This window comes from Anguilla rostrata, chromosome 15 (genome assembly GCF_018555375.3).
Source record: "Anguilla rostrata isolate EN2019 chromosome 15, ASM1855537v3, whole genome shotgun sequence".
NCBI classification, from domain to species: Eukaryota; Metazoa; Chordata; class Actinopteri; order Anguilliformes; family Anguillidae; genus Anguilla; species Anguilla rostrata.
In genome coordinates, this window is record NC_057947.1 from 12,066,372 (window position 1) to 12,087,284 (window position 20,913).

The 20,913-nt window shown below is 41.9% G+C and overlaps 1 protein-coding gene across 1 annotated transcript in view; it reads right to left on the minus strand.

Annotated features, from left to right (window-relative positions):
• Positions 1 to 1,547: 1,547 nt before the first annotated feature.
• Positions 1,548 to 20,913, minus strand: part of LOC135241100 (G patch domain-containing protein 8-like) — a 29,537-nt gene continuing 10,171 nt past the window's right edge. The window contains exons 2-4 of the mRNA XM_064311233.1: positions 12,174 to 12,302; positions 7,931 to 8,061; positions 1,548 to 6,910 (exon numbers count right to left, since the gene is read on the minus strand). Coding sequence (XP_064167303.1) covers positions 3,784 to 6,910; positions 7,931 to 8,061; positions 12,174 to 12,302 — 3,387 coding nt within the window. The 3' untranslated portion in view covers positions 1,548 to 3,783. The remainder of the gene's footprint in view (positions 6,911 to 7,930; positions 8,062 to 12,173; positions 12,303 to 20,913) is intronic.

Below are 20,913 nucleotides of genomic sequence, written 5' to 3' on the forward strand. Positions count from 1 at the left end.
CCATGAGAGCAGTAGCATACACACACACACGCGCGTGCGCGCGCACGCACGCACGCATGCACACACGCACACGCACGCGCACACACACACACACACACAGCCCTGAAGTCAGGGCCACTGTACACCCATTCACCAGAAGCGGATAAAGAACAGATCACGGACAACACATTTAGTACAGCAGACTGACCCACACCAGGACTTTTGGTTAGGAACCATTTCCAAAGCCAAGATGTTTTACAGTGTAATGGTTGTTCGCTTCAAGCAGGTGCAGTCAGCGAAACCTGCCACTGTAATTCCGGTGTTATTGACTTTTTTGGGAACAAACCGGGCCGCATCAATGTCCTTACATTCCTCCACATCTTCAGTCTGCGTGAGTGACACATTCAGGCCACACCAGCATGTTAAGCTAAACTGCAATGAGGGGGAAACAGCCAGCTCTCAGCATTCTTACTAAATTGGAAAAAAACAGGCTTCGTAAAAATGTGGGAAAGGAAAGATGAGCACAACACCAGAAACACGTTTATCTCTGAGACTTTGCCACCAGCATCATCATCCTCATTCACCAGGACGAAACTTAAAACATTTCACCGCCTCTGACCTTCACAAGCAAATGCACAGCGATTCATTGTCTTTAATAATTTTTTTTTACCCAAAACCACGAATCAAAGCAAACTAAAATGATTACACATTCAATAAACATCAAAATGTATTAATAGACTTTTCACATTAATATCATATTTCCATGGCCTATCCTGACATGTATCTGAATTATATGGAAATTAGAAATGTTATTCTTCGTCTGTTCTGTAGGTTCTATGGCATGACCAATCCCTATTACAATAGGTTGACTATATCAACCCCTTGCATACTATAAATGAGCTTTGTCACCCCCCTGTGGTCAAAAGAGGGCACTTACCGGCTACAGTTAAAATGCCCAGTACAATCAAAACCATAATTTATATAAATGACCAAAGAAAGCAAATAATACCATAGTACATTACATATGTTTCTTTTATTAAAAGGAGAGTGAGGCAATCCACCCTCCTTTCAGTGTACAGCTTTATTCGGACAGGTTTAAAGCAGAGAGAGTAACAGAGAAGGAATCCCAGCTCAGGGATCAACGTGTTAAGGCGAGACTTTTTATCACACTTGGCTTTCCATATACTGTACTTTCCCCATCTGTGAGATCACTGCCCTTACATCCCTGATCTTTGCACTTGTGTTTGCACTGTGGATAAGATAAGCAAACACACACACACACACACACACACTCACACACACACACACACACGCACACATACACACACACACACATACAAAGACACACCCACTCACAGTTGTATGCAAAAGGTTTGCCACCCCTGGTCATTGTACGTGGTACGAGGAGTCTTTTAGTGTACAGAAGCTGATCTGACTTGGTACAAAGTCAAACGCAAATTCTTTCTCAGATTTTAATGCATGATTACTACTTTTTATTTGCATTCATTACAAATTCAAAATGAGAAATTGAAGAGAACATGTTTGGAAACCCTCTACCACCAACTACAGACTATTTAAAAACATTCATTTGGCAAACTTGTGGAAAAAACCCCACTATTGAGTCTCATTGGAAGCCAAAAGAAGCCTTTGATCAGCTGGATTGGCTTTAATTATTCAGGACCCTTTATGAACTTAATTTTAGCCAATTAATTAACTGGGTAGGGACACTGTACTCAAACCCCCCAGGCCAGAGTTAACACAAATGGAATGCTGTCCTCCTCTTTCTCACTGTAAAGAGGCAGCAGGAAGGGTTTCTCTGATAAAGAAGACATTTCTCACACTGGGGTGCATTTGTGGTTATCCTGTAATAAGATTAATTTAAGAAAAGTTTTGTGAATGAGGCTCAATGTTTTTTCTTGGTGCATTTTGACTGGATTGGCCCAGAAGGTGCACCTGGAAAGGAGCTTGTCCAGCAGCTTCAGATGTTCTTCAGTTCCTGCTGCATTTTCATACTGTATCAGAGTATGGCTTAGCAAAGTCATTCAATGCTACTGGCACACATTTATAGAAAACTGTTGGATGCAGTCCCTGTGGTAACTGGCAAAAATGCATATTAACATCTGTAAACGTGAAGGCGCATTTGCATTGCCACTTCCAAGTCAGTGGAATCATCTAGAACCCACTGGCTCTGTCCAAGGCAGTAAACACTCAAAATAATCTCTTACTACAGGAGCGATGGCAAGCGTGATTGTGTTGAGTCGTCAGAAGCCTGTTGTCAGTCTTCAGGTGCAAAGAACACGGTTGGGTATGACATGCCTTTCTGTAGTATACCCTGCTGTAACAGAGACTCAGTCATAGCTGGTCTTTCTGTAGTATACCCTGCTGTAACAGAGACTCAATCATAGCTGGTCTTTCTGTAGTATACCCTGCTGTAACAGAGACTCAATCATAGCTGGTCTTTCTGTAGTGTACCCTGCTGTAACAGAGACTCAATCATAGCTGGTCTTTCTGTAGTGTACCCTGCTGTAACAGAGACTCAATCATAGCTGGTCTTTCTGTAGTATACCCTGCTGTTTCTGAGGAAGAGAGGGTGCTAGCCATCCTCTAACAGTGACTGAGACTCCAAAAGACATCATGTCCATCAGCTCCACTGCTCAAAATCAAACGAGGAGCAGAGGTATGGGTCGCTTGTGAAGGAGAAGCTGAAGCCAGGAAATTTCATGAAAGCCAGTCAGGTGGCATGAAGAAGTTTTTTGAACTGCTCAGAGCTTTTGACTCTTTCAGATGCACAATTCTGCAGGAAAGGAAAAAAAGTCAGATTTTGCACTCTGCTTTATTAGTTTTATCATAGTGAAATTGTGCTATAAAACATCATTGGATCCGTTTGTGTAAACAACACATACAGAGTGCATTACACGTAAAAAAAAAAAACATGAACTTGAAAACATGAATAAATCTTACAAGTGTATTAGATAAATCGTAATGTACAACATTAACATCTTTCTATGTACAGTATATCAAATAGGCAGAGCATTGCATAGTGAATATTAAATAATGTGGCCACCTGGTTCTACTCTGATGATAGCAATGATGATATATTACTGTAGATAACTGTTCATTAGATCATAATGACATTATAATATTTTAATTTTGCAACCCATAATCATGTTTGTTATATTCTTTATGAAAAATATATGATTTAATCTGTATCCTCATGACTGTTGTCACAAACTCTGCTTTTTTGTGGTTGTTTCACATTGGCAAGTGCTTTTGTTTTTGTAGTCTTAACAGGCAAACTCTGACGAAGACACACCATGTTCAAAGGGTTTAATGATACATACGCCTACACTCTCTTGTAAAAAGTCCATGAATCTTGAACCATTTGTCAGCCACGTTCTTCATTAATTAGCTGTAGGCCATGCAAGTTGAGCCTGTTTTTTCATGTTGTATTTAATTCTGCATATAGTGTGCATTAATGAAAGCTACAATGCCGCTTTCACTGTCTTAGCAGTGAAATACTGCAACACTCAACCCTTCATAAATACACATAGACTGCAGCCTCCATTAACCTGTGTTAAATGGTCTGTGCAGGACTGCTCACGTTAAATGAGAAAAAAAAAAAGCTACTCGGGCAGATTTCAGTTCTGACAGAAGCCGAACAATTAAACAGAGGCTCTCTCGAGAGAAACAAAAATGAAGCTCTCCTCATTCTTTTAGTCTTGCACCGAAAACACTTAAAAAAAAAAAAATCATTTAATATGTTGTAGCATGCAAAAAGTTTGTTTGAGTCATGTGACAGTGTTCTTATAGCAGAGGCTGCAGTGGAACGACAGGCTGGAGGGCTGAAATCATCACTGGGCGGGGCAGTGGGCAGGGCATCGGGAGGGGCAGCGGGTGGAAGGAGACACTGAAAGGCTGCAGGCTGGCGGGGGAAAAGAACAGACAGGGGCACATATCCGTCCCGAGGGGCAAACGGGTGAGGGGCAAGCTGTGGGGGAGGAGCAGAGGAGGGGGCTCTAGTACTCTGTGGTGGATGGTGATGGAGGCGGGCGATATGGGCGTGGGGGGGCATGTGGGATACCGCAGGGGGGGAGGCCCTGAGGGGGAGATCCTGGGGAAGGCCTGTGGGTGCAGCACAAGCCTGCGTTTCTCAGGGCTGGAGGGGGGATGCCCCGTCGCAGGATTGGCAGGGGGGAAATACCTCCCAGCATTGGCCGTCTCTGAGCTCTCTGGGCTCCGCCTCCCCTCCTGACACGCACACTCTGATTGGCTGTTCAAACGCTGCGCGTCAAGCAGAAGTGATCTCTCACGACTCGCACCTGCGTGGCTCGAGTTCTGCCGTGTGACTTCTTCAGGACCTTTCAGTCTTTTGTTTCTGTGTTCACAGACTGGAGTCTCACCCACTTCCTGTTCAGGCAACACAGAACCTCTATTTACTAGTAAATTTCCAGAACGTTCCTCAGGGTCCAACTCCTTCTCAGAGTCCTGACAGAGTCTCAATCTTTTCCCCCTGCTCTTCAGTTCACAGCAGCCTCTCACACTGCCCTGAATGCAGTTTCTATTGGCTGACTTACCTGGCCTACCTGAACTACAGTTTGAGCACCTCTCCTGATGAAGGACACACTCCTCCTCCTCCATGCTCTGAGATCCCCGCTGTCTCTTTGTGGAGCAGCGTTGGTGTGAGATCTGGCTGTAGTGCCATGTGTCGGTGGTGCAGGATATCTCTGTGTCAAGCCCAGCACAGTCATTATAGCCGCACCCTGTGACCAGCGGCTGTTCCTGTGATGGGTGGTGCAGATTCCCCTCACAGCCCCCCACCGCTGCACCCAACTCTGCTTCACCCCTGCTGCAGCCATCTGCTTCCCGCCTCCAGCTCCATGCATCACAGCTGCTCTCAAGCTGATCTTCCGGAGTTCTGCTGCTCTCATGCTGATCTTCAGGAGTTCTGCTGCTGTTCTTATGCTGATCTTCAGGAGTTCTGCTGATGTTCTCAGGCTGATCTTCAGGAGTTCTGCTAATGTTCTCATGCTGATCTTCAGGAGATGTGCTGTTCTCATGCTGATCTTCAGGAGTTCTGCTGTTCTTATGCTGATTTTCAGCAGTTCTGCTGTTCTCATGTTGATCGTCATTAGTTGTGCTGGTCTCACTCTGATTTTCAGGAGTTATGCTGCTGCTGTCATACTGATTTTGGAGAGAGGTGTTGCCTCTAAAATGCAGGAGGACTGGCTCCCAGCACTCTACCTGTTTCAGCAGCGTATCGGGTTCCCCAGCATTGCTCTCGTCTCTCCTGGCTGTATTCTTGTCCGTCCTTCTCCTCCTCCTCCTCCTCCTCCTCTTTTTGTGCCTTTTATGGGCTCTCCTTTCTCTGCCCCCCAGTTTCTCCACACCTCTCTTGCTGGTGGTGCCTTCTTTCCAGTCCTCCCCACACTTCCTCTTCCTGTTCACTCTGAGAAAGCTTTTTGTGATGTAGCCATTGTGCCCCTCCATCTGCTCATCTGAATCCTGGTGGCTCTGAGAATTTTCCCAGTCTGGAATGTTCCATACAGGAGCTCTCAGAAGCTCTCCCTGGCTGTGGGAGGCGTGGTCTCTGTGCTTATTAGGGTGTAAAGTCTCTTCCACACCTGTATCGGTAGTAGTGGGTACGAGCTGTGCCTCTCTCACTCCACCCCCATGGTCCCCCGTCCCTGCTGGACTGCGCACAGCTCTGAAGTCGAAATGGAGAGGGTTGCAGCTGTACGACAGCGCGGGCTGTGTCCTGGTGTATGCCAGCATCTCCACAGGCCACTGGAGAACAGTACCGCCATCTTTACTCAGGACAGAGCAGAAAGCATGGCTGGGCTTCCTGAACTCACGACGGACATTTACCGCTAAGCTTTCCCCTTTTCCCACTGACTGTGCGGAGTCTACTCCTGAGGGAACATCAGTACCACCTGCTAAGTCCCCATCCCCATCTGTGGAACTTCTGAGCATTTCGGGGCAGATACTTCCCACCTGGTCTGCCGTTCCCAGTGCACCTCTTTTCAAACGCTCCAGTGACTCTTCCATATCTAAAAGCAAACTTGTGCTCTTTAGGTGGAAAGGAAAGCTGGGTAATTTGGAGATACAGGGGACGAGCACATCCTCAGAATAAATTAGCAGAGCACGCAGGTCGGTAACCGCCACTGAAATGTCGCTGCTCACCATGCCATCAGGTGACCCCTGTGCACTGAGGCTCTCAGGTGACCCCTGACCCTGTGCACTGAGGTTCTCAGGTGACCCCTGACCCTGTGCACTGAGGCTCTCAGGTGACCCCTGACCCTGTGCACTGAGGTTCTCAGGTGACCCCTGACCCTGTGCACTGAGGCTCTCAGGTGACCCCTGACCCTGTGCACTTAGGCTCTCAGGTGACCCCTGACTCTGTGCACTGAGCCTGTCATGGGTGGGTTTCTCTGGCTGGGAGTCAGAGCTGCAAACATTCTCTCTGTAGACAGAGCTTGGTAAACTGGTTGGACTGGGTAAACTGATTGGACTGGTTGGACTGGGTAAACTGGTTGGAGTGGGTGAACTAGTTGGACTGTTTAGACTGGGTAAACTGGCCTTGGCAGGTGCTTCTCTAAGTCTCTGTCCACAGAACAGCCCAGCGGGTCTGTCTTCCGAACTCTCAGAGAACACGGCTGCTGAAGACTCCAACTTAAAGCACGCCCTCTTCCGAATGGAAAAGGAGAAGGCTATTTTCTCTCGGTACGCTTGGTTTTTGGCCCTGCTGGTATGGCACGACGGGGCCTGCCTGCTTTTGGCTGGCATACGGGCACTGGGGATATCATCCTGGGCAGCCGTGTCCAGTGGCGCGGCGGGGCGGGTCCTGTCTGTGTTCCCTCCGTGGCCCGTTTCCCGTAAACTGCATTCGACTGCGACCGTGGTGGATTTGAACATGGGTCCACTGCCTGGGGCGCTATAAAACACAGAGAACAAAGAGCTAAAATCACTGTTCTATGACAGAATTACACACACAAGAGAGTAAGAGTCTCCGATGCAATATATCGCCTTTTCCTTTTATGGAAAACACACAGAGCACAGCTCTAAAATCACTGTTTTATGACAGAATTACACACACAACAGAATGAGAGTCGCTGATGCAATATATCGGCCTTTCCATTTATAGAGAACACAGAGAGCAAAGCACTGAAATCACTGTTCTATGACAGCATTACTCACACAACTGAGTAAGAGTCTCTGATGCTATATTTCAGCTTTGCCCTTTAATGAAGGACAAGTTTATGTTTTGTAATTGTGTGTCAAGCAGCATTATTTTACCTCAGATACAAAAATGCTCTCAGCACCCTGCCCAGCAGAACTGCTGTTTACCAAATAGACAAACACTTACTGTTAGCCATCCAGTGTAGATGCAATAAGCCCCTTTCTGTGAATTTGATGGCTTTCTTCCCTTTCTTTTTAATAGATTAGCACTGGGTGGTTTCGCACAAAATTTTGTTTCACATGCAGCTTGTAATTGCGGCACAGTGACAGCGACTCAGACAGAATTAGCAACAAACTTCAGGTGCAAAAAATCTTCTGTATTTTTCAATACGAAGCATAGGTCTATATCCGAAATTTGCATTTGCACTTTCATGACTGAAATGATCAATATAATATCAAAGAGGCAAGTTATGGGTTGGCAGAAAGTGCCTACCATACACAAAACTGAGAGATTGTCACATTACTGGGTGACAATTCATGTTTTCCTAAATGAGTTTTTTTAACTTAACTTGTCTAGAAACTAGAGGAAGGAACTCTTTACGCTTGACACATACATTTATACGTATTGCTACACATAAAAAGCAATGCTGTAAGTGTCAGGTCTGTATCAGTACGGTCATGTTTAACATGTCTATGGTTGTGTTGTTGGGTAAGTGATGTACCAGTAAGGTCATCTTTTCATGCGTATGGTTGTGTAGTAGTGAACCACACCCACCATCGAATCTCCCTGCGCTGTTCTGCCAGGTGGTGTAAACGGCGAAGAGCTCTCTCCTGCTTCCTCTCATCCTTCCAGGATTTGGATGCAACGTTCCTCGCAAATTCCCGCTGTTTCAGGTCTTTTAACCTCTGAGAAAACATAAGATCCCATCATACTCCCAGTCAGAGTCTGTCTTCGAATATTACCATGTGAAATCACATAAAGGCTAGTATTTGAGTTAAGAGATAAAAGCAAAAATGCTAATGTGATATCAATTCATGTCATTAACATTTATTACTAACATGAATTAGATTTTACTACTCTTTTTTACATTAAAGTGTTCTTTAATGCAATGCAACAAATATCGGAAACTTAGCTGCCATGTTTTTCAATGGTTGCAGTTTTAATAATGCTGTATTAGCGTATAATACATAAAAAGTATTTTATGGTTAATTAATAGGACTTTTTTATGAAATACACCATAAGAATAATACAAGTAAGAGGAGGTTTTGATATGTAATGATAATATATTTTACACCATTATTACAGCTTCCATAAGGGTGCTGTTTCATTATCTCTCAGTCAAGAACCAGGTATTTTTCAGATGAATACTAACCCAGCAGGCGGCGTAGAGAATGTGTAATAATATAATTTGCCTGATACACAAAACTGAGGCTTTGTAGTAGTTCAGCATAAATACTTAGCATTTTAACTGGACCTCACAGCTGCATATAAATGCAATTAAAGAGACATGTGCCCAGGGCTAGAATATTTAACTGGACCTCCGGGATCCAAACGCAGTCCAGCAAAGATGTTCCTGTGGTCCATTGATTATTGTGAAGAAAGAAAGTATTAATCAGATGTATAAAACATATTACTGTGCCCTGGTCTGCTTTGGTAGTGTCAATGTGAAGTTCCTACCACTAATGACAAAACAATGTTAGTCATGCAGTGATTTTGCATTGTGAATTTTTCTAGTTCTGGGCTCTTCAAACACTTTTTTAAAATGGCGCACATGGGTTAAACATTTTCTCCTTGCACTCTACAATACTTTGACCGTATATGCTCTGTGTAACTCACATGCACACATTGTGGCATAGTGCTGGGACTGCTCTCTGTGACATGTAGTAAACAGACCAGATAAATTCAGGAAAGGTGATTGGCTGTCCACCTCTCCACAGAACACCACACAAGATGTGGGATTATGGGAAAAGGAACTAAAAGAGCAACATAAACGACCAAACCAAAACTCGCACAAATGACACATGACGAACAGAGTCTATTCTCTGGACCTGAGCCCTGGGCCTTTTATGGCACCCGATAATTAGGCCATTGATATGAGCTGCCCTGATTGGCATTGGTATTGGTACAGGTTTTCTCCTGCCTGTGAGCTGGCTGATGCTGTCCATGGTCCTGCAGTTCACCCAGGCCACTGAAACACTTGAGGTGCTGAAGGGACAGCACACCAGATACAGGAGCAGAGAGAGAGAGCTGCTATACATGCACTCGGTAAAAGCTTAATCCCATATTAAATATTCTGTTTAAGTTTAAAAATATGTATATATTCAGTATATATTTAATCATATATTATACATTCTGTATAAGATTAATCATATACAGCACTGGCACAAATTATGAAAGCAGTGCTTTAAAGAAGAAGTTTAGTACTCTTAAAACTTTTTCTGTTTCTTCAGTTGTTGTTTCTTGGAGCCATTTTCATCTGTAAAAATGTATTTGAAATAGATATCTTCTTGACCACATCTGGTAAGAATATTATATGACCATTAGTAATTTTAAATAAAGTATGCAAGAAATGTTTTTAAAAATATTATCCTCTTATGTAGACAAATACTAGACATAGAAATACATGTTCAAACTAATTACAAAATTTCCAACAGTAAGATACACTGCTCTATTATATAGGTATGAACTAATACATATAGGAAGATGTAATGATTATTATTTGTTTAACACAAATGCTAATTATTTCAATACTTTTGTTATATGTCATTACATTTATTACATATAACATTTATTATGCCAAAAAGATATATTGTTGCAAAATATTGCATTAATCATCAAAATTAGTTCATAAATTCTGTGTTTCCATAACTTGTGCCAGTATTTTATATGTACTGTACACATTTAATGATATACTCTTTCTTTATAACTTTAACCACATATATGCTCTGTATAAATTTAATCACATATAATGAGCCATATAAGTTTAATCATATATATGCTCCATACATGTTTAAATATAAGCTATGCTCTATATAGGTTTAATCACATATATGCTCTGTGTAAGTTTAATCATACATAGTCTATGCTCTGTATAAGTTTAATTATATATAGGCTATGCTCTGTATACATTTAATTAAATATAGGCTATGCTCTGTATATGTTTAATCATATGTAGGCTATGCTCTGTATAAGTTTAATCATATGTAGGCTATGTTTTTTATAGGTTCAATCATACAGTACTGTATATATTCCCTCAGGAGTACCACCAGGTATTTTGGGCCCCATGAAAAGATCCTACACTGCACCCCACCACCCCACCACCCCAGAAAATCCAATGTTCTAATATTTTTTGAGGGCTCTCATCAGTGTCCTCCCAAACAGCACAAGTGTATGCTGTATAGTACTTTAATCTCATATACACTCTGAAATACTTTAATCATATATACGCTCTGTAATACTTCAATCATATATATACTCTGTAATACTTTAACCATATATTTACTTTGTAATTCTTTAATCATATATACGCTGTGTAATACTTTAATCATATATATGCTCTGTAACACCTTAATCATATATTTGCTCTAATATGTTGATAAATACCAATCAATCATAAATGAAAAGCACGTTTACAGAACTTGTGATTAGCATAAGTTGACACCCCTAAAATACCATATAAGGAGCTCGGAATTCCATTGTAGAGATGGCCGAGAAAAGACAAAAAAAAAAAACTTCTCTGAAGTGGACACTTAAGTGCTGTTAATGGAAGTACAAGCCTAAAACATGTTTTGTTCAGTAGTGTAAGCAGTGAAGCGTCAGGGCAAGACTGAAGCCTGGCGAGATATAGCTGTAAAGCCTGTGTCTGAAGTTCCGCATAACAGGCAAAACTAAAAGGGTTTGAGATGAAAGTGGAGGCAAAGAAGAAAATGTTGATTTCTAATAAATAAAGCTTCTAATAAAGCAAGGAGAGCCACGGCCATAAAGGCCTAAGCTATGACTTCTGCACATTTAGATCATTGGTTTTACGTGTTCATGGAATTTATATTCAATTGTAATTCAGCTTTAGATCAATCAGGATTATGCAAATGAAGCATCACCTGTTTTAATGTTGAATCCAATTGTGATTTACAGCTGTGAATTCCAGCCATGATAATATTCATTTGACTTTAATAAGTCATAATTAAAGATAATTTACTCAAAACATTTTGCTACTCTTTTTTAATAAAAATAAAAGACATATGGATGGAATAGAACCGTGTTTTTTCCATTTACACACAATACGAAAAGTTTAGAGCACTCCTGAAATCCATTCAGTTACTATGAACAAACTGAGACACGAAAATTTTAATAAATCTCACACTGTTCACGTAAATTCATTTACGAACGATTAACGAGCAAATTCGTTTGGCTCATGTTTGATAAAAGAGGCCCCTTGCATTTAAAATGGTTGGGTTCTCAGTACAAATGCGCTCAAGCGGCTTGTAGAATTCAGAGTTAAAGTGTTGCCAGGTTTGTAGGCGTCTCCTCTAAATCCAGAGTCCGGGTGCTGCAGGTAGGTTTAGGGTCTGGAGCTTTTGTGTGCAGGCAGATTGAGGCACTCTGTAATGAGCTGGCCCTTATCATCCATCCAGGCAGAAAATGTGGCAGGCATCTGTTAGCTGTTACTGTATTCCAGCTCTAACTAAATGGACATTTAGCTATGAAGGGAAGTGCTGCAAGGTGGGCATGAATGTGAGAGCTGCCTGTATGATTTGTCCGTACAAGCTAGGATGATTGTGTGTGTGTGTATGCGTGTGTGTGTGAATATGGGTGAAGTGAATGTTGCTTTATTTGGGACCAAAGATTTTTTTCTTCTAAATAAAGTATCTAATCAAGCAGGCCATGAATCACACAAATGACATCATTCTGCATAGTCAGAATGATGTCAGTTTGATGCGGTTCTTTGAAAACTGCTTGATGCCTGCTTTCATTAAGCATTAAGCTGAATAATGGAAAGAGAAAGAAGCGTAAATGTTACCTGTTTGTGGGCGTGGTCGTATGAGTTGATGTGGTTGTCATACTGCTGATGCTTGTAGTATTGCTTGTCACACAGCTCACAGTAGAAGTTGGCTGCTTTGACCACGGTCTTCTGTGTCTCTGCATAATCCTAAAAGGAAAACTGAATTAGACTAACCAAAACCAACCGGCAAGTAACCCACAAAATACCCAAAAATAAACAAATGAAACAACATACTGTGACATTCTTAAACAAATTCAACCTCCAAAAGGTCTCCCTCTGGGATGCTCAATAAAATAAAATGTAATTTAATTCAGAGTAATCAATGTGAATATATTTACAATATAAATTTAGACATTGATGATTTTAAGAAGAAAAGAGCCCCTTTCGTCTCATTTTTAGTGATGTCACACATGGGTTTTTTTCAGGGCTTGTCCTTCAAAAAGGGTCTTTGTGACAGTGTCTCTACTAATGGTGCTGTACTGTAATTGAACTGTGTCCTGCCTCTGGGCTTCCACAGGAAGCACTTTGATTACATGACTGAGTCCATATAAGCCCAGGCCATGGTATTATACAGTACGTACCTGTTAATTACGACCAGTATCACCTTTTATTGCTGTCAGTTCCGCTGCCTGCTTTCCATTTTAGTTGAGAGTCGACAAATGACATCACCACCTTTTCATTTTTGAAAGCTATGTGTGATGCCCTGATTATGTATGACATAAAATAATGCTGTGACTCCACTGTCTTTATAATTCTGAAATTCAAACGCATTGTGTACTCTACATAGAAATAAGAAGCAGTATATCTCAACAAAACATCTGTAAAAACAAATTTCCTAATAGTTGGTCTGCGTACCAAAATATGAGTATCAAACTGCTGCAAAATGTACTTCACCAAAATGTTTCACAGCGAAATTTTCACAGATGTTTCATAGCAATTTACCCTGAAAATATCTATGTTGAGATATTAAATGTGAATGTGAACAATGTGAATTCTGAAACAGTTTTGTAAACTTGGCACCTTAATGGAAACAAACTGCCTCTAAAAAGCTTGTGGCAGCTGCTGATGCTTTGCATCTTGAAAACATTACTGATGAGACACAGCTGCTAGTAAGAAAGGAACCGATTTCCTTCTCACAATGGCATCTGCTATCTCTAATTCCTCTTCACTTAGCACTCTGTGAAACAAGGAGGCAGCATTACATTAGAACACACTTCTTTTGGAAATATGCAATGCAAAACTAGAAAAAAACTTTCAAGGAACAACGTTTGGCAGCTTGCCTCAGGCTTCTTTTGAAAGATTTCAGCTGGCAAGTTTCAAGTTTACATAAAATTCACTGAAAGTTTGTGAACATCTTTAATTATCTAGACATGACCCCCCACCCCTCAATACTGTGTATTCCGTCTGGATTGAAGGTTATTTCTTGAAACAAACTCTTAATCTGTCCGCTGTCTGTCAACTGCTGGGATGTGTGGCATGTGTGTTGCCGGGTAACCACATGGGGGAAGGGGGGGGGGATCATCCAGGGAGAAGGGGGGTCAGTACCACAGTGCACACATATCTAATTAGAATACTGTGTAATATGTGGGAACACAATAAGTCTGAAAAAATATCTGATCTCTAACATTAATGCACTGAAGTACTGTAATCTGCATAAAATAAAAAATATTTGAATCATGTCAATAATAAATAAAAGCAGCATGGGCTTAGCATTGATAAGTGTTTATGATGTAAAGCTTGTGTAGATACAAAACATTTCATAAGTGCTTCACATGGAGTCATATGTTTACACTCCCCATGCAACCCCTCCATGTCAAAATGGCTTTGCTTAGTAGTCATTAAATGGAAAATGGCTAACTAAAGAGATGTCATCCTTGCTGTGCAATATTATCAGCCACTAACACCCATGCCGTTAAGGTTTTCAAAAAATGTAATAAAGTATTTATAAATGGTAATCAGCCCTTGCAGAAAGCCCTTGGAAATAAAAGGCTTATTTAAGGTAAATAATTTCAAAAGAGTTAGAAGGAAAAGGCAGGTTTACTGCATTCACTTCAAAATCCTTTTTACAACGTAAATATGGGGCGACATGGGGCGACATAGCTCAGGAGGTTAGACCGATTGTCTGGCAGTCGGAGGGTTGCCGGTTCAAACCCCGCCCTGGGCGTGTCGAAGTGTCCTTGAGCAAGACACCTAACCCCTAACCCCTAACTGCTCTGGCGAATGAGAGGCATCAATTGTAAAGCGCTTTGGATAAAAGCGCTATATAAATGCAGTCCATTTACCATTTAAATAGGACTGATTACCTAAACAAGTTGGCGATCATTGAGTTTTTCAAGAAGAGGACTGTCGTCATGTAGGACAAGCATGCTAGCCAGTCAGAGAACAGAAAAACTGCAATGGAAAAATTCACTGACTGAAATGATCATAAAAAATCACTGACTAAAATTATTATTAAAACTTTTTTAAACCTGCCGTCAGGTCTCTCCAGTTAATACACAACTTGTGCAGCTTAAGGTTTAGTTTTTGTGAAACATATGTATTGTTGTTTAGACATGCAGAAGCAGGGCCGGCCCTAGGATTTTGGTGGCATGTCTGTCCCGGTGGGGAGGGGGTGTGTTGCTGGATTCTGTCGAGCGCGGTGGGGGGGGGGTGGGGGTGGGGGGTGCTGTGAGACACTGTCGAGCAGGGGGGTGCTGTGAGATACTGTCCTAAATTCCTTCCTACATGACATTTGTTATATGACAATGAAAATAACATTATTTACCTTAGATAAACATTGGATCGTGTGACCCCCCCTCGTGGTCGTGTGGCTCCCCATAGCGGTTGTAGCCCTAAACAACCGCATAGAGCGTTTATGCCACAGGCCGGCCCTGTGCAGAACAGTCAGTAACTTGCCTTTTTTATGTGAATGCTTTTGTTGAGCTATCTTACCGACACTGCCAGACTTGCTGATGAGTCAGTCTTGGTCTCCATCGTTTACTCGTGAAGTATTATGCCATTTAAGATGGTGGGCGGTAATCCAATTGCCGGGTTACAATCTTTATTTCTACAAGCAGAATTCAATCTTTGCAGGACCTAGCAGTTGGTGTCTGCTTGACGCTGATATTAAATAATGTGTGAGACAGAACAGGAGTCAGAATGTACAGGTAATAGCATGCAGCCATACCACCATGCACCTTGCTCCTGCTGGATAGCTGAAGCTAAGCTAGTGTGGGCTTGGAGACCTCCTGGGAAAACTAAGTTGCTGCTAGTAGTGGTGTTAGTGGGCCAGTGGGCAGTGTTTTCCATCAGATTGAACAATGCCCCAGTGCAGTGATGGGGACACTGTGCTGCAGGAGACACTTTCTTTCATATTCCTTCAATTTGGCAGTAATTCCATCTGAATTCAGATGTAAGCTGGTGACTCTCAGGATTTGGACCTGTCCACACAGGGAACGGATGTTTATTTATAAGGATGACTAAATAGCTTCTTTCTTCACTGCATGCCGTGCAGTAAGTAGATTTAAAGGCGACTGATTTAAAGTTCACGTTTGTGGTGCAAAGATAGGTGGGGTGTCCAATCACCTGAGAAGAAGAATTTTTGGACACCAACCCTCTCCGATGTCGCTGACACTGTGTCAGATGGCACCGACTTGCGAAATTAGCGTCCCTGACAGAAATTAACAGTAATTTGCATGTCAGATGGTCATTTTAAAAGGATGGCTCAGATTTGGACCAGCTGTGGTTTAGGTAATTATGGCAAAATAAATGTGAACTACAGCCAAACGGCTTCTGAGCCCCACAGTTCTATGGGAATTGCGCATCATAAAACATAATTTCTCTGTGTCTGACGAGAAGTATGGAGCTGAACTCTTCAAATTAATTTTAACACCTATTCACAATTATCCAGGTAGAAAAATGGTATTGGTTATTTCTTACAGTTAGGAGAATTAAATCTCCAAAGCTTTTGGTCTCAGTCTGTATGATATTTTGTTATAGATCCTGGTTTGTCCACTAGATGGTGTTGCTAGAGTTGTTCACTGAGTAGATAGAATGAGCTCTCTGCCTGTTTTCCAGGCAGTGAAGAATTTTACACGGAGAACAGTTTTGTTGGGCTGTCAGTTAAAAGGCTGGCACCAAATCTTTTTATTTATCTTTTTAAGTTTTGGGATTTCCCTAGAGCTATCCAGATATAATTAGGTCCAAGAACTAAAATGCCTCTTTTGGTTGATATTACAAACATCCATTATTCTTTGATGCCGTCTTGCTCAAATCCAAGAACTGTCTCTTAATTCTGCGCCAGCCTGAAAGAGACTTTGAAGTCCAGTGTCAGGGGTCTTTCTTCGCTACATGCTCTGGTAAATTACCCTCCGATTGATCAGGAAAAACAATCAAATGGCCTACAGCAAGAACAAGCCTCGGAAGAACTCTCAGAAATGGAATAGCTGAAAGATAAGAGCGAGCATATTGCAGAGAGGATTAAAGTCTCTAAAGTGATTTCATTATGCGGGATGACCTGAGAATTCTCAGCCTCCCTCACTTTGTGCTGCTCACTACAAAGATCAATTCCAGCGTCCATTAGGTCACCGGTCAAATGCACACGTGCAGCGCAGCCTATTCAACATAAGTCCAATCCAAACACAGCACACACATTTCATTTGTCTTATTAGGCCATTCACAACTAACAAATATGTGAGCTTTTTTCAAAAAACACTATACAAAGAAATTGTCCGATTTTGATAAAACTCTTCAACCAACCTGATGTAAGCATTTTCAGAGATGAGATAGTTTTTGCATTTCATAAAGGTGACCATAAAATGCTGTTGATCCCAATTTACCCGTCGCGACATCTCCGTATACAAAGTGTGCACAGACATTCTACACCCCAGCTGTGAGTGAAATCACTCCCTATAAGATCACGACCCCAATAGATAATGTAGAAGGAGAATGTCCCAATAGCCCAATGCTTACTATTCCATCCAAAAAGTTCCATCCAACAGCAAGCCACACAAACAAAGGGAAGGAAAAACATGGATATGACACTGACTGGACAGAGCAACAGTTTCTCCAGGATACGGTTGTGCAGAACTAGTTTCTCCCTTAAGGTTGGCCACCTCTTTCCTTTGAAGTAGTCAGAGAGAGTGTTTTGAGCTGGGCGTCGGCCGTGTCCCACAGGTCAGTTTTAATAGAAAAGACCTCTTTAAACAGCCTTAAATCTGCTCAGAGGGCTTGTGTCCTCAGGTGAGGCTCTTCTGCTCCGTTGCCGTTACAAATTGTGTCTGCTATCTTGTTCACTGAAAAAGTGCCCAAAAGCTACCGTGGCTACTTATGCAAAAGTTTAAGGCAAAAATACTGTATCAGCAAAATGGTAGACTACATTTCATTGAAAAGCAATCTAGCTGAAAAATGTTTGGGACAGTAATAGGATAAATATAAAAATATTGCACAGCTCACACAGTTCTCAAGATCTTTTTTTAAATCGGCAAAAGCACATGACAAATAAGTCATAGTTATTAGTTCCAATTTATTGCACGGAAATTGAAACTTACAATTAAATGCAAGTCTGTTTTATTTAATCAGAAAAAACTGATTGGCCTGTTCAGCAAGAATCAAAATGAGCTAAATGACCATGAAGGAAATGGTTTCTTATGCATTAATATGCAAATCCGCATTTAGGAAAATATGAGTTGAATATGCCTTCTGTCTGTGTAAGCAGTGCTTGCATATATTAACCTGTGAATTTAGCATTTTCACATGTGACTGGCAAACGTCCCTGAAAACAAAACGTTTGGCATGAAATCAGACAGTGTGGCATGAACACAGAAATCCATATTTTGACATGTGACCGACTTTTTCCAAATTTGAACTACAATTTTCATGTGAAAACAAGACGTGTGACTACAAATCGCATATACCTCTTCCTGCTCTCATCTTAAAAGCGGGATCATTTATATATAGTTCACATGCCAAATTTTCACATTTGCTTTTTGGACATATGTGGGTTTTGATCACATGTGATTTTTTCTTAAGGGTGTGCAGTCAGTACAATATTCTACTAAACCAAGCAGATTTGAATCAATCCCCCAATTTCCAAACCCAGAGCTTTGGCATCAGCAGCTGTCCTTATTGAGCCTTCCTGCCCCGCCCCCCCTGGACCCACAGTTAAACGGGGTACATTCATCATTCTGTGACAGAAAGACATTGGTGAGAAGACTTATTACTGTGGCAAAGGGGCAGGTTGCCTGTCTAAAATTAGCCTAGCTTCTTCTGAGATCAGATAACCGCGGAGCTTCGGGGAGACGGTCCTGTTCTCGAAAATTAAATTCCTCTTCAGCGTAGCGGGTACCACGGAGACGCCTCCACCTTCCCTCGGTCCCGCACGGTGGGTGAGTGCTGAGCGACTGCGCTTTGATTCGCTCGTGACTCGGTCCGTTATGGAGCCGCTGCAAGAGGCTGCTTCTGAACAATTAAATATCTTAAAGAGAGTAGCATTGCTGTCCAGTTTCTGTATGCGGTTTTCACATATAAGAGATTGTATACAGTATATGAACTTGACACATTATCAGCGTACTACTCCCCATATTTATCTCAAAAAACTACAATACAAAACATGCCCAAATACTGGACAACGAGGTAAGATTAACAATATCCTGTTGCTTTCTCTTTGAGACAATCTCTTCTCATGTCAAAGGACATAATACATCACTGTCCGCTTTGCTGCGTAATGTGCCCTTATTCTTTAAGTTTTTAAGTCTCCCATTTTAATAACATCACGTGTGGACTTTCAGCTCTGTTCACAATTACTGACAATTTAAGTGGTAAAGAGTGACATGATGCCATGAATTCACGCTTTCATTTTTATATATGCAAGTGTTTTTGAAAGAAAGTGCATAAACAGACATTCCTGACTACTACTATCTAATATCAACCCCTGTTCAGCCCCGATCTTTCCTTCAACCCATATTAGATCCAGAACCAGCCCTGCTCTTGCCTATACCCCAAATCAAATCAAAAAATGAACCAAGTGCTCTGAGCTTAATCCTCTCGAGCCACCAGTAGTGTAAGTGAGAAAAATGCACACGCATGCATAGCGCACACACACACACACGCACACGGACACACACACACATGCACATCATCTGTCAAAATGACAGATGAATTTGACAGTGACCTCATTATTTTGCAGCATCAATAAGATCTATGACATGTTCCATATAAACAAAAGTTTTTGGTTCTTAAAAAAGGAATTGCACATGAGGTGTGAACTCTAGAAATATATTATTCAACAGACGCTCTCTGCTCTGGTGCAAACCCACTGGGAATACATTACAAAAACATGATTCAGAAAAAGACAGTAATCAAAGAAGAACTTTCTCTCTGTTGTTGCTGCGGCAGATTGCCTTCTTTGAAGTGGCTATGGGGATTAGAGAGGAAGCTCTGTGTTACGGCCTAACTAGAGTGAGGTAAAGCATGTCATAGATTCCTTTAATTCACTCTCCTACAGAGACGAGCTGCAGGCTACAGTTCAGAATGACCCCCCTCCCACACACACACACACACACACATGCACACACACTCACATGCACACACACTCATACATACATGCAAACTCACACAAAAGCATGCATGCACACATACACACCCATGCTTGAACGCACACACACACACACACACACACACACGTGCACACACACACACACACACATGCACACACACTCATACATACATGCAAACTCACACAAAAGCATGCATGCACACATACACACCCATGCTTGAACGCACACACACACATACACACACGTGCACACACACACTCATACATACATGCAAACTCACAGAAAAGCACGCATGAACACATACACACCCATGCTTGAACGCACACATGCACACACATACACACACACATGCATTTATTCTCCATATATTGTAAGTCTGTGATGAGGACATTTACATTCCCTGAAGCTCTCGATGTTCAGCAGTCTGAGGACAACGTTTAAAGCCAGAAAGAAAACTAAAGTATTCAACACGCCTTATGCACAGGAATACACAGTGAAATGTCCCTTGTTAATTAAACTCAAACAGAGAAGACACACTACATGGCCAAAAGTATGTGTACACCTGACATCTAACATCTCGTCCAAAATTATAGGCATTGGTGATGGAGTTGGTCTGCCCTTTGCTGCTACAGTATAACAACCTGGGAAGGCTTTATCGTAGATGTTGGAGCTTTGGACGCAGGGATTTGTTTCCATTCGGCCAAAAGAGCATTAGTGAGGTCGGACACTGATTGGGCAATCGGGCCTGGCTCGCAGTTGGCTTTCCAATTGATCCCAAAGGTGTTGGATGGGGTTGAGGTCAGGGCTCTGGGCAGGTCAGTCAAGCTCTTTCACACTGTTTTCGACAAAACCATTTTCATATGGACCTTATTGTGTGCCCTGGAGCATTGTCATGTTGAAACAGCAAAAAGCCTTCCGCAAACCATTGGGGAAGCACAGAATCATCTAGAATGTAATTGCATCAATATTTGCCTTCACTGGAACTACAGTACGGGGCCTAGCCCAAACCATGAAAAGCAGCCCCAGACCAAGGGATGCCCAGATACTTTTGGTCATATAGTGTATGAGTCCAATAGGGACCAGGGTAAGACTACATGTACTCTGTAAGAGTTGACTGCACGCTGAACATTTTACCGTGTACAGGGAGCGCATCCATTATTAAACTGTGGATGCACTGAATCATTAAATAGAATTGAAGAGAGGGGAAAGATATTTTCACTGCT